Source organism: Nelumbo lutea, chromosome 2 (genome assembly GCF_056320005.1).
Source record: "Nelumbo lutea isolate HS-2025 chromosome 2, American lotus-T2T, whole genome shotgun sequence".
In the NCBI taxonomy this organism is placed as follows: domain Eukaryota; kingdom Viridiplantae; phylum Streptophyta; class Magnoliopsida; order Proteales; family Nelumbonaceae; genus Nelumbo; species Nelumbo lutea.
The window spans coordinates 41,354,793-41,367,262 of record NC_142685.1 but is presented as its reverse complement, the minus strand read 5'-3'; the positions used below and the strand labels follow the sequence as shown (position 1 = coordinate 41,367,262).

The 12,470-nt window shown below is 39.9% G+C and overlaps 1 protein-coding gene, 1 long non-coding RNA gene and 1 pseudogene across 8 annotated transcripts; 1 reads left to right on the top strand and 2 right to left on the bottom strand.

Annotated features, from left to right (window-relative positions):
• Positions 1–1,037: 1,037 nt before the first annotated feature.
• LOC148870092 (uncharacterized) lies at positions 1,038–9,570 on the bottom strand. Of its 6 annotated transcripts, XM_088968149.1 has the most exons (6): positions 9,439–9,566; positions 7,005–7,288; positions 5,221–5,318; positions 1,777–2,666; positions 1,515–1,685; positions 1,038–1,399 (listed from the first exon to the last, which is right to left on the bottom strand). In XM_088968149.1, exons 4-6 carry the CDS (start codon positions 2,227–2,229, stop codon positions 1,217–1,219), a joined length of 807 nt encoding a protein of 268 aa, XP_088824275.1. In that variant the 5' UTR covers positions 2,230–2,666; positions 5,221–5,318; positions 7,005–7,288; positions 9,439–9,566; the 3' UTR covers positions 1,038–1,216. The 6 variants fall into 6 exon arrangements, with proteins under 6 accessions (XP_088824275.1, XP_088824273.1, XP_088824274.1 ...); XM_088968147.1 differs by lacking the exon at positions 7,005–7,288 and having other exon boundaries at positions 1,515–1,688; positions 9,439–9,570; XM_088968148.1 differs by lacking the exon at positions 7,005–7,288 and having other exon boundaries at positions 9,439–9,570.
• Positions 3,412–4,013, top strand: LOC148870093 (uncharacterized). Its single transcript, XR_016106805.1, has 2 exons — positions 3,412–3,548; positions 3,642–4,013. It is a non-coding gene; the product is annotated as an uncharacterized LOC148870093 (long non-coding RNA).
• Positions 9,571–10,192: 622 nt separating the features above from the next.
• On the bottom strand, positions 10,193–11,467 carry LOC148870091 (chitinase 2 pseudogene; annotated as a pseudogene). The gene has a single exon (XR_016107957.1). The product of XR_016107957.1 is annotated as a chitinase 2 pseudogene (transcript).
• Between the last annotated feature and the right edge of the window lie 1,003 nt (positions 11,468–12,470).

Below are 12,470 nucleotides of genomic sequence, written 5' to 3'. Positions count from 1 at the left end.
CTGTGGAAGCAGTATCAAATTACAAGCAAACTTTACTGATCCATAAATGACTTGGACTGAGTCAGCATCAGCTCTCATTTCTTTTTGGTGTTGTGAGGTCATTTATCTTTCCCCCCTTACTTTGATCTCTTCAAAATTCAAACAGACAAACAAATTTTTTTAGAGGCAGATACACAGTGGGTTTCCCAGGTCATACCGACAAGAATCTACATGACCATCCTCCCCACCTCTAGGGTTGTCTCAAGGCATCATAGTAGCAGTCTTTACCCAATAAAGTCAGATTCTGTTTCTAATTTAGACTCAATTATGTCTGACCATTATAAAATTTCAATTCGTTATTTAATGAACATCGACGGCTACTATCATTCACAATTTTAAATTGACAGAGAGAGAGAGAGAGAGAGACGTTGTTAAATTAAATGCTATTGTTTGTGAGCAAGAACTTAAAGAGATGAATTCATCAAAAGGAGTACTGAGACTGCTTTGCTATACCGCGTGCAATGACGAGGCCTTCTGCTTTAGACTCTAGTGGACAGAAAAAGGTCTTTTAAGCATGTTGATACTTGGGTGCATCGTTAAATACAGAGATCCAAATTCCTGGGTGAGCTTTAGTACTGTTGAATCGTTTAATATATTCGTAGTGTGTAAAGTGTAAACTATCATCACATCACTCGCCAGTTATTAAAAAAGCAGCCGCACCACTTTTCCCATCCAAGTTGCGCTCAGTGCCCCCGTCTTAGCTTTGTGTTATAGAGCCGCTGCTCCTACTTCTTTCCTTTCCACTTGCCAATTGGCCAATATATAGCCCCCCTGCAAACCTATGTCCTTTGTTCTTATGCGCACCTACTTCTGCCTCCTCGCCTTTGGTGTTCTATTTTTAGTGCGCATGTGATCGGATCTGATTCTGAACCCATCTGATCCGATTAAGATCCGAGGAGTCCAGTTAATTTTTTTTGCATGACAACATTAAGTATTCCATGCTCATAAATTTATGATGTGGCTTGACCCTAACACTACAGAATCTGAATCGATTGCAATTTGCAAGCAAGTAATGTAGTTGTTTTAATACCAGACAATTAATTAAGCATATTTACATCGATGTTAAGACAGACTTGCAACGATATATAATGGGGGCAAAAACAAAACAAACTACAAATGCTAAAATGGGAAGTTCCGAATTGAATCCCTTGTTCTTGGGCTTCAGGGGGGCTTAAGGCTAAGGAATTAAATTTGTGGAGAAGGCATGGAGGAAATTGATCCAAACATCATCTTCATCCTCATCTTCGTCCACCACGCTCTGGTTCCACTGAACTTGACAATTCTCTCCCACCTCTTCATTCCTTGCAAACCGACCTCTGATGCGTGGCCTACTGTCCGCTAACGTCTTCCTACATGCATACTGCAACAAGCAAAACCATGTATAACTATAACATACAAAAACAAAACACGAATACATTTGAAGAGAGAGAGAGAGAGAGAGAGAGAGAGAGAGAGAGAGAGAGAGAGAGATGAACCTTAATCTTCTTATTGAAGTTCCTCTGATTCCTCTTGCTTCGGTATCTTTCAATTCTTTCTTTTCGCTCTTCAGCACTGTAACGAACAGCTTTGTTTGATCCTTCGGCACTGCAATTCTCGTGAGATAACGGGCTCCCGGAATGATGACTGTGTTGCACCGTACAAATGGCCTGCTACAAAATACAAAACCCAACAAACTTCATTATACGACCGAGCTAATTAGAAAGAAAGACGAAGGGTTTAAGTGGTGAGCTAGCGCACCTGCAAGTCGCCCGTGCTATAAACCTTTCTCATGGTCATGGGACATGTCTCCAATTCCAAGGCCTCTGGACGAGATTCATTGAAAGATGAGAAAATGGGTTGGTGAAGCTGCTGCTGCTGCTGTTGATGATGATGATGAAACTCGTTATTTTGAAGTGAGTGACTGCTCATGCTTCTGTGGATGAGGCTGGGTCTCTGAACGTAATGACTCAGTCGCGCATTCGGTGTCCCGTAACTGCTGCTGCTGCTACCGCTGCTACCAACCTCTGATTTCAGTGCTGCTAAAGCGTCACGAATTGAGTCGAACTCGTAGCTGATGATTCCGCCCGGAACAAATGTTGGAGGAGATGCCACGGCTGGGAAGAATAAAGGGGTGCTTGCCATGTCCGGCGGGTAGCCGACGAGATTGGGGGAACTGCAGCTGAGCGCGTACAGATCTCCATGTTCATACATGGCGCCAGCGAGTGGGGTTGGTAGCGAGTATTATGGCTAGTTGTATGCTATGGAGTATGGAGTATGGAGTATGGAGAGCAGTCTCTCAACCCCTCGGCCTTTTTATGCACGAGGAAAGAGATGAGTTGAGCTGCACTGCTGCAGTGCTGGATGCCTGGACAGTGACGTGGATGCTGATGTATAGTTGAGAAGGCGTTGACCCGCCTTTGCATTGCAACTCGGACGAGTCATCAATCATCATGTCCATGGACCCTTGATTCCAGAGTCAAATATCCAGATTATAAATAGGGGCCGGTCTCGAAACTCGCATCTTTTAGCTTTGAGGAAATCCTGTCTCTTCATAACAACATCACTGATAGCTCTCTGAGATGTCCCTTCATCCCGTCGTTATAAAATGGGTTTGAGAATATTTGCACAGTTTCTAGCTTTGAGGTGGTCTAAAAAAAAGTAGAAAAAGATGAGAAATCAGACCAAAGATGCGTACATGCTTCCTGTTTCAAAATCCAAATGCATGGAGATGGAGAAGTCTGGTCCAGAGACTGATACGATTCTAGATACGCCTAAGTTTCAAACAAAACCGACTCAGAGCAACCCGAGGAGACCCGACTGACCCAGATAAAAGAGTTGAACTAGCAATTTTCAGTAATCACTAATCAGTACTTCCCTGGAGTTGGAGTACTGGAGTTTGGGCTTGGACAGTGGACACCGACTGCTTGAGTTTAGTAGTTTGGGCTTGGTTTAGGCAGTCACCGAATGACACACAATGCAGACAGGTATGTGACGCACTCAGACGGTCTATCTGAGATATGCTGGAGTAATTATGGTTAACAAAATGGACTGATAAAGGAATCGAACCATTGGTGATGGCTGGGCCTGGCCGGCCCTGGGCCCCCTAAGATGTTAGATTATGAGATAATAAAACCATCTGAGTGAGGGGGAGGAGGTACCAGTTGTTCACCTAGACATTCGGTCAAACAATGGGCAGGCAGGAGGGGCGCACTTTTTCACTGTGGTCCAATTTAACTCCATAATTCAATTGTTGCTTAGGCTTTATGTTGCCTCAAGACTCTCTCAGAGTCAGAGACATCGATTCGTACCCAACTTGCATGCTGAGGCAAGAAAGGAATAGGCCCCCACCACTTGCTCTCGCTCTCAAATAAGAAGCAACGCACAGACTCCGGATCTGCTACTTAGTACTGGCCCCTCCTTCCCTCCCTGCCGTGCTGCCTGCCTCTCACTTCTAACCCAATTAACCCAATTACATGCCAACGACTGTTCTCCCCTCATTTGGATACCCTTTCAGCCTCTCTGACTACTAGGTTGAGGACTTTCCTCCACTAGTCTTTTTTTTTTTTTCCTTTTTCAAATTGAATTTCAGTTTTCTTAACAGATTCAATCTTTTTGTTCTTCAGTGCTGCTGCTCTTCTGATTCATCTCTTCTCTCACTCAAGCAGTCAATGTAGGAGAAGAACTAGATCAAGCTGCATACAACAATTAAGGGCAAGGTGTACCATGTCTTCAACATAATAAATTATCAACATCTTCTAAGCCCTGTACCAATTATATAGGGTGGTTGGCCAATGCCATATCCATTGTTAAATTATGGGTTCTTAAGCCATTTCTGATTTTTCACTATTAAGCTCATGTATTGTTTTGATTTGTCCCTTTGCTCTTTTAGCCCATTCATCACTTCTTCTAACTAGTTCTGTAGTGGTGTTGCTCTTTATCTCCAAAACCCAAATTATCTGTTCTACTTTTCCTCAATTCATCACTTATTGAAATTATTCCTAGGTTTTTTTTCATGGTTTTCCCACTCATCCCTCTCAGAAGTGAGATTTCTATAACACAATTTTTTGGACACACTGTTTCTTGATTTCCAACATTTTCCTCTATACAATATAGAGATAATGGAAATAACGAGATGTTTCCTTGAGCTGATTTCTTTTATGTCAAGAACCGAGAGAAATTTAATTAATCTATCCATGCCTTCTAAATTTGCTACTCAAGGTGATTGTTATGATGTTCAAGAAGAACAAGGGAGAAGAGTGAATATAGCAGGAAGGCTTCCACTAATGGCATTATTAGATAAATCTAGTTTTCAAAGTCTACACAACTTGCTTACTTATAGAGAAGAGTTCTTCTAGAGATGAAGTTGTGATCAAGGATCAAGAAGGTGAGAGAAATTTCTTTTTTGTTCCATCCTAGCTATCAAGAATAGAATTAGAGAGGTTACTGTACTGAAGAGCAAGGTAAGAGAAGGAAAGTGGTAGAAGAGAGAGGGGAAAAAGATAGAGTTTTGGCTGCTTGAGAGAGAGAGGGGGGGTGTCAAGTGGCCCATATTTTAATTGGATACCCATTCATCACTTTGACATAGTTTAGCACATACCATGTGGGGAGCATATAGTTCCAATCATTTATTTTAGGTTAGGGATGATTAAGAAGAGGGTTTAAACTTTAGGCTCCATTTGGAAAGAGTGCAAATACAAATAAGCAAGGCTCATGAAAATGACAACACACTCTTCCCAAACGGAGCTAAAGACAAATGAAACAGATAGAATAATACTATCATTGCAAGTAAAACCCCAACTCCACCCCCAAAAGAGATGGGGGGACTAACCTGTTACGTTACAAGCTAGATAATCCATAGAAACAAATTATAGACGTGGGTTTTTCACTTCAGCATAGAGACGAAACCCTAGTTTTTGCAGCTTGTTCAATAAAATCATAAAGCTCAGTTTGGGAAGAGTACAAATACAAACATGTAGAGTGCAAATACATACAAAATACAAGGTTTTGCACTCTACATATTTGCATTTGTACTCCTTCCAAACTGAGCCTAAGATAAAAGATTCTGATCCATTGATATTTAAGAATATAACAGAAGTGTGGAGCCCTCAATTCCCAATAATAATATTCTAATAATAGAAGTTTGGTTCTGTCTTTTGATGAGGATGGGCATGTTGAAATACTTTTAAAGTTATAGGGTTTTACCTAAGAAAAAATTAGCCAAGGTCCCCCAAGGGCGGCTCTAGCTTAGGAGGGAATGGGATGGGCATCTTCTCTGCTAGACCCGCAAGAATCCTCTATACCTGTTCATAAGGACAAACACAAATGTTATAAGAATCTCAACTACCAATGATGATCACGTAGAACCAAGAGATATGGTGAGAGCAAATTTGGTCGGAAACTAAAAACTATCAACTTAAAGCTGAAGATGGAGCCATTTGGAGGAACCAACTCTCAACTCTCAACTCTCAACTCTCTCTCTCTCTGTCTCTCACACACACACAATTCACTAGTCCCCCCACCTGGGGGCTTATGACCCACTTGAGTACAAAGCCAGTCGTCCAGGCACCCATTTTGACGTAATGCACAGTGCTTTCACTTGATCAACTTGTGTATTTCGAAGTGTCAGCCAACTTGGCATTAAGAGGTCACATGCAACTAACAAGAAAAACAATCTTTTTTTTTTTTTTGGGTTGCAGGAAGGAGACCCTTCGTGTGGCACTGGATTTCAATACAGCCTTCTGCAGATGCAGAAGGCAATTTTGAGCTGCTCCAACAATTCATCCTTCTATTTCTTTTTTTGTTCCACTTTTTCTGGATCCAAAGACACCTTAATTCGACATTCTCTAGACAGATACAACCAACCCAGTTGAACCCAATTAAATATTTCCTGTTTGGGTTGTCGTTTTCAATCTGATTATGAAGAAACAGGAAGATTGAGCAATTACTGACCCAGAAGGCTACAGGACCTTGTATCTAGTTGTCTGAAATGAAACCACTAGAATCGAATCCCAGCACTCTCTAATTCAAGGGCTCATCATCACACATATCAGAACTAGTTGACTTGTCACTATTGACCCACACATTGAGGGTGGCACACCAATGGCAAACACTAAGATTTGACTTCTGCGACATGACATTTTAAAGTGGGTAAACTACAATTAAGGTATAAATGTCCTCTTAAAACTTGATTGCTCTTTGTTCAGGGCTTCAAGCCTTTCCAAAGGGGAATCAAGGCTAGAGACCAAAAATAAATCGTCCAAGTAGACTAGGAAATTAACAATTAATTAATTTTTCTTTTCAAAAAAATAATTGAAGATGCTTTTCTAGTTCTAGTGTATAAGAAGCCAATAAAAAAGTGGGATAAAAAAGAAAAGAGAACTATAAAAGAATAATAAGCAGAGCAACCAAAGTATTCAACTTTCCTAGGCAATTCATAATAATGCATGCCTACAGAAGTAAGGTAGCAGGCAATGATGCTTTCATTTTCTTGTGTGGAACATAGAAGGAAGTGGGTAGAAGGATTGAGACACGGGTTATTTTCTAGATGAAAAGGCAAACTTATTCAATAGAGGCTCGTGGTTTTGTCAATTGGGTCAACAACATAAATAGTATCACCACTAGAGCCGCTAAGTGGGTCTGGTATTATTAGGTTGTTAGTTTTAGATGGGAAATAATAAATTTGTGGAGTATGTCTTAATGGGTTTCTGTAAGTGGAAAAGAAGATTAGACCCCTAGTAGCTTTAGTATTTTTCTTCATTTGGTTAGTCAATTGAGGATTGGAGGAGAGCTACATTCTTGTTATATTTTGATTCCCTAGATTACTGATTCAAGTAAGAATTTTAGGGTTTGAAGAATTGCATTGATGGGCTGCCAACAATTCCTCAAGGTATATATGTGGGTACCCAGAGCCTGTGAGTGACTTACTGGGTTCACTTTCTGCAAAGCTATAAATGAGTTTAACTTTTTCAAGTGGCCTGGGGTTATACCTCCACCAAGTGCTTGGAGTAACTGTTGGGTATGCTTTCCCAGTGGATCTGTAGGATTCCTTCTTGTCACGGCACATTTTTCCTCTTCTGGCCTCGCAAGTGTGTTGTACTTCCTTGAGTACAGACTGCACAGGGCACAGTTCACGGATTCAATGTGGTTCAGTTTGGACCACAACTGAGCACGACCTTAATGCTCATATCCTCTTTTGCTGGAGGATGCTTCCACTTCGGATCCTCAATTTTTGTGGTTTAGCTAAGAGTTAGTTCTTCATTCAATCTCCTTCCTGCACAGTTGGAAGCCAACTATGGTGTTCATGTTGAAGACACCACATGGTTTGTTTACTTATATCATCAAAAACTTTAACAATGTTAAAGATGCCATAGGTGTTGTTTTATCATTGGTTCGTTTATGTTTGAGTTATGGTGCAACAATTTTCATAAAATACACTATATGATTTGCCATTCTAAATTGGACCACAAACATGCAAATTTGGAAATTTCCTAATTCCTTTGCTATTGGTCCAACAAAGAGCTAGTAGAGCCTTGAGGTGGATGGATTAGCTGAAATTAATGGATGTGTGATGCAGGAGCTGAAGAGTCAAAATTGGAATTTTATGATGTTTCATGTATTTCTGTGTTTTTGGACAGTAGGGGTATTTTTATCATTTTTGTACTTTCTGTGGGGTCCAATGATAGGGTTTATATAAATTGTCTAGTTATAGTTTATTTATGTTTAAAATTTCAGAGTCATTACATAAGTAGGATTAGAGTTATTGAGTCTTCTCTGAATATAAATAGGATATGACAGCTTAGTTTGAATTCTACTAGGATTATTATGAGTCTAACAGTTTTGACTCCAAGGATTATTATGAATTTCGAGTCTATAAATGTGTAAGGACGTTTTACACAAAGGCAATGAATTATATTGAGTTTTCTTGAGCTTATGCTAGCTATGGTGAGTGATTCCCATGCCCTAGGGTGGTTATAGGCACCCTGTGAGTGATTCCAAGTATTTTTCTCTCTTCTTTCTCTCCTTATTTTCTCTCTTATTCCTTCAAGAAGCCATTACAGCCATTGACAGCCATAAAACTCTGATCAAGAAGACCATTCAACATTCTCTGAGCTGGTCCTCCCTCAATGTGTAATCAATAATAACACCCCGTATCAGCCATGCATGCAAAGTGAAAGGTCGATAATGGTTGTGGGGCATGTACACCTTATGGGATGATCATCATCATCATCTAAGACTTGTCCAAATATATGGAGTTGGTTACATGAATTCTGTTTTGCCAATCCATTTTGTTAAGTTCTATATCCATCATCAAATTATGGGTGCTTAAATAATTTTTTACCACTTCCACCCAAGTCCTTTTCGGTCTACCTCTGGCTTTTCTAGCCCCTTTAATTTGCAATAGATCACTTCTTCTAATAGGCATTGTAGATAGTCTTCTATGCATGTGACTAAACCATCTCAGTTTATTTTCAATCGTTTTATCACCTATTGGAGATAATTTTCAGGTTCCTTTATATGACTTAATTTCTGGCCCTATCTTTTCTAGTTTTATCATTCACCCATCATTTACAACTTTGCAATTGCATTATCCCCTTTCAGGAACCTCTCAAGTCGAAAGAATTGACAGAATAACGTCTTTTCTAGTTTGATTTTTTCCATCCAATCAAGGTCAGTTTAGTTCTAATGTGTGACTTCTTGATGTTCTATGCTGTGTGGGGGGAACCATTTGTTTTATGTCAGCTTTGACTTGAGTTTGGGCTAGCTAGTAAATCACTTTTGGCATATAGGGTTGATATTTTAAGGGTTATCAGACTTGTAGCAAAATCACCTACAACTACAAGTTCCTCTTGCAATGTGATTTTGATGGAATACTTCATTATTTTCAAAGTTGCAGTAATGTAACCATCCCACCGCACAGTTCCAACATCTTTCTCTGTCACATTTTCAACTTCTAGAAACACAATCTATCATCCAACTACTGTTTAATGGAAATGACCGTCGATTCATTGCAAACAATTGTTTGGTTGTGAACAAAATGGTGGTCTAAGGCATCTCACTGCAATGTTATGGTGTTGCATATTAGGTTCTGTCACATAGAATGAAGGAAACAGATGGTTTTGTTTGAAGGGTACTATTTTATGGTGTTTGGTTGCACAAAATGACTGTAAAATGAACACATAATAAAAAATAAGTACTAATCTTAGGAAAATGACTTTCTTTCTGATTTTCCATGAAGTCATTTCTCTATCAAAGATTCATCATCAGCATCTATCGAAATATGGTCCTGATTATATGGGGTCAGCTACGTGAATTAAATCATGAACACCTGAATTATTTTGTTGTGACAAACTCAAAGATGTAGAACGATTGGCAAAATAGAGAAACAGAAAACAGAAAACAGAGCAACCATGTGGAATTTACCTTGATGGAATCCAATTCCTCCTCTACTTCTGAATTCCATGATTATCCGAACGCAGAACTGGTTCCCCATCCCAATTAAAGTTAGTAGTCAATTAACCACTTATTTTTTCGAGTCTTGTACTCATCTCAGTCGAACTGGTTCCCTAAAAGCTATTTGTTATTTAGGATTGTCATGGGCCAAGCTGGTGTAATAGAGAGTAAGCGCCCAATTCACTGAGGCCTTTCTTTGAATGGATAGGCCCATAGGTAGGTCCAATCCATAAATAGGTCGGGCCTGGGCTTAACTTTAAACCTAGAGTGAACCCTGGATCAAAGTTATAGTCCCCATCGGTCATCTTCTAAACGGAGTGCAGTAGGCCATTAATTGTTACCTGGAAAATACAGTGATATCTATCATTCATACAATCTATCTCTCTGGTCGTCGAGCATACTTCGTTTTTTGTTTTTTTGTTTTTTTTTATTGGGTTTGGATTTCTTGAACTCGATCATAAGCTACCATATTGGAAATGCAATAAGATTGAGATCCTTCGATAAGCTACCATATTGGAAATGCAATAAGATTGAGATCCTTCGATAAGCTACCATACTGGAAATGCAATAAGATTGAGATCCTTCGATAAGCTACCATATTGGAAATGCAATAAGATTGAGATCCTTCGATAAGCTACCATACTGGAAATGCAATAAGATTGAGATCCTTCGATAAGCTACCATATTGGAAATGCAATAAGATTGAGATCCTTCGATAAGCTACCATACTGGAAATGCAATAAGATTGAGATCCTTCGATAAGCTACCATATTGGAAACCGAAAATTGTAGTGCCAAGGATGCAGCCTTTTCAGTTTATCAAGGGATATCAGGGCCCATTTGGTTTATAGGAATAGGCCGATTCTAACTATTTGGTTGGGTCATGGACTCATGAGTGGAGTGGAATCCCGTTTTCATCCCTGCTGGAATGTCATTCTCCATTTGAGGGGTGTTATTCATATACAAGATACATCCATATAACACTAGTTGGGGCTTGCCAAAAGTGTTTGAGATTGCTTCTCATAAAGGAAACCATTTGCCTTGGAGTCATCTGCACACCACACAAAGATGCCGTGAAGTTGATTACGCTGTTTGAGAGCAGTGCACGCTTCAAAGAAGCCATTGTCTGGAGACAGACCACCACTGCCATCGCTGATGAAGCTGGTTAAGACCTTACCTCCTCTGTAGCTAGAAGTCTGTGTCTCAAAGTAGTGTATAAACTGGGTCACGGTTGTGCTCTTGTCATAAGCGTAAAATTGGAAGTTAACATAATCTATAAGATGCCCATACTTGCTCCAAAGGGCCAAGTAATGGTTCTGAACCTGGTCATCGTCGAAGGGGGCTATTGAAGCAGATGAGATTACTCCTTTCCCTTTCAGTATTGATATAAGCCTTCCTATACACTCGGCGAAGGTGTCGGGATCAGATTTGAAGTGCTCATAATCTATATCGATGCCATCCAAGTTGTACTCGTTGATGATCTTCGTGAGTGAAGAAACAGCATTTTGAACCCAGGAATCGATTGAAGTAGGCTGGAAGTAAGCAAAGCTACTGCCGACGGTGTCGCCTCCTAAGCTTAAAGCCACCTTCACATTTGGGCGGCCGCTCTTGATGGAAGAGACCCGTGAGGGGCTGAGGTTGTTGGAGTCCCAAAAGATGTTGAATTTTCCGTTGGTGGGAGAGGGAGAAGAGGAGCTGGTGTAGTCAATAGCAAAAGCCAGAATGAAATGGAAGTCAACATCGGGATTAATGGGGACATCAGAGAACCTAACGCCCTTAAATTCTGCTCCGATGTACTCTCGGAAGAGATTCGAGTTTGCTGAGGCTACATGGGCTGGTGGAAAGAAGAGGAGAGCTTGAAAGACTAGAAGACAGAGAAGCTTAGAAGACGCCATTTGTCTTGAATCTTGAATGTCTATGAAACAAGGCAATCTTTTGAGTTTTGAAAAATGAACGATTAGCTTTATTTGGCTTTGTTTAATCCGTAAGGCTCGGTTTGGAAGGAGTATAAATGTAAATATGCATTTGTATATATTTGTATTTATATTGTTAAGGCTCAGTTTATAACAAATACAAATGCAAATATGCAGAGTATAAAACTTTATATTTGGCATGCATTTGCACGCACTGTATACATTTGCATTTGTATCCTTTCCAAACTGAGCCTTTAGGATGGGTGGTGGTGAGCTGTCAGCGAAGTTGGTCAAATGTCAACGAAGGCCCGCTCATTGATGGGCCTCCCATTTGGTCAGACCATTATATGAATAACATCATTTCCATCCGCATGATTTTATTAATGTCAAAAATGGGTGGCAATTAGAGGGGAAAAAAATCAGAAATCCGTTGACAAACTCAAATAGCTGCAATAGTCAATGAAAAAAAAAAAAATTGCGAGTGGTCCCTGTTTAGGGAGGGATGATGGTGAGAGGAGCTGGAGCCGTTTTAGCAACGAGATTCCTGCACACTAAAATAGTGGGAATTCAGTCGCGTATTATCAACATCTTCCCATGAATTTAACATAAATGTAATGTATGGGATATTTAGATATTATGTAAAAAAATTTTTGTGCGTAGGAGATTTGGGCTCCAGCTTTTACATAAAAAAAATTTAAACATACCCTGAGTTTTCATAAATTCACTAAAGCATAACAGGTATCCACCCCCCTCCCCCCAGGCCCCAACAATAGGATGGAAAAAATGCAGAAATAAAGAAAGAAATGTGGCAATGCTCACAAAATGAGATAACGACTGATATTTTGTTAATTTCAGCTTTTTTTTTTCTTGTTGAAATAAATATTCATGTATGGTGGATTCTTGAACAAGGGAACTGGTTTCCAACGAGGACTTGAAGATGAATGAACCTACTATTGGGTGGGTGTTAATACCTTGCTTTGTAAAACACATTCTTCTAGGTAAGTGGACTTTAAGTGCACGCACTGTATAGAAGCCTTGATAAGGTCAAACATGATGAAGCTAAGACACTATTTAACAAAGACAACTAGTA

Coding starts and splice junctions, on each gene's coding strand:
- LOC148870092 (XM_088968147.1), bottom strand. CDS start 2,229: ATGTATGAACATGGAGATCTGTACGCGCTCAGCTGCAGTTCCCCCAAT. Junction 1,689..1,776: donor ATAGCACGGGCGACTTGCAG/GTGCGCTAGCTC, acceptor TGTATTTTGTAG/CAGGCCATTTGTACGGTGCA. Junction 1,400..1,514: donor ACTTCAATAAGAAGATTAAG/GTTCATCTCTCT, acceptor TGCTTGTTGCAG/TATGCATGTAGGAAGACGTT.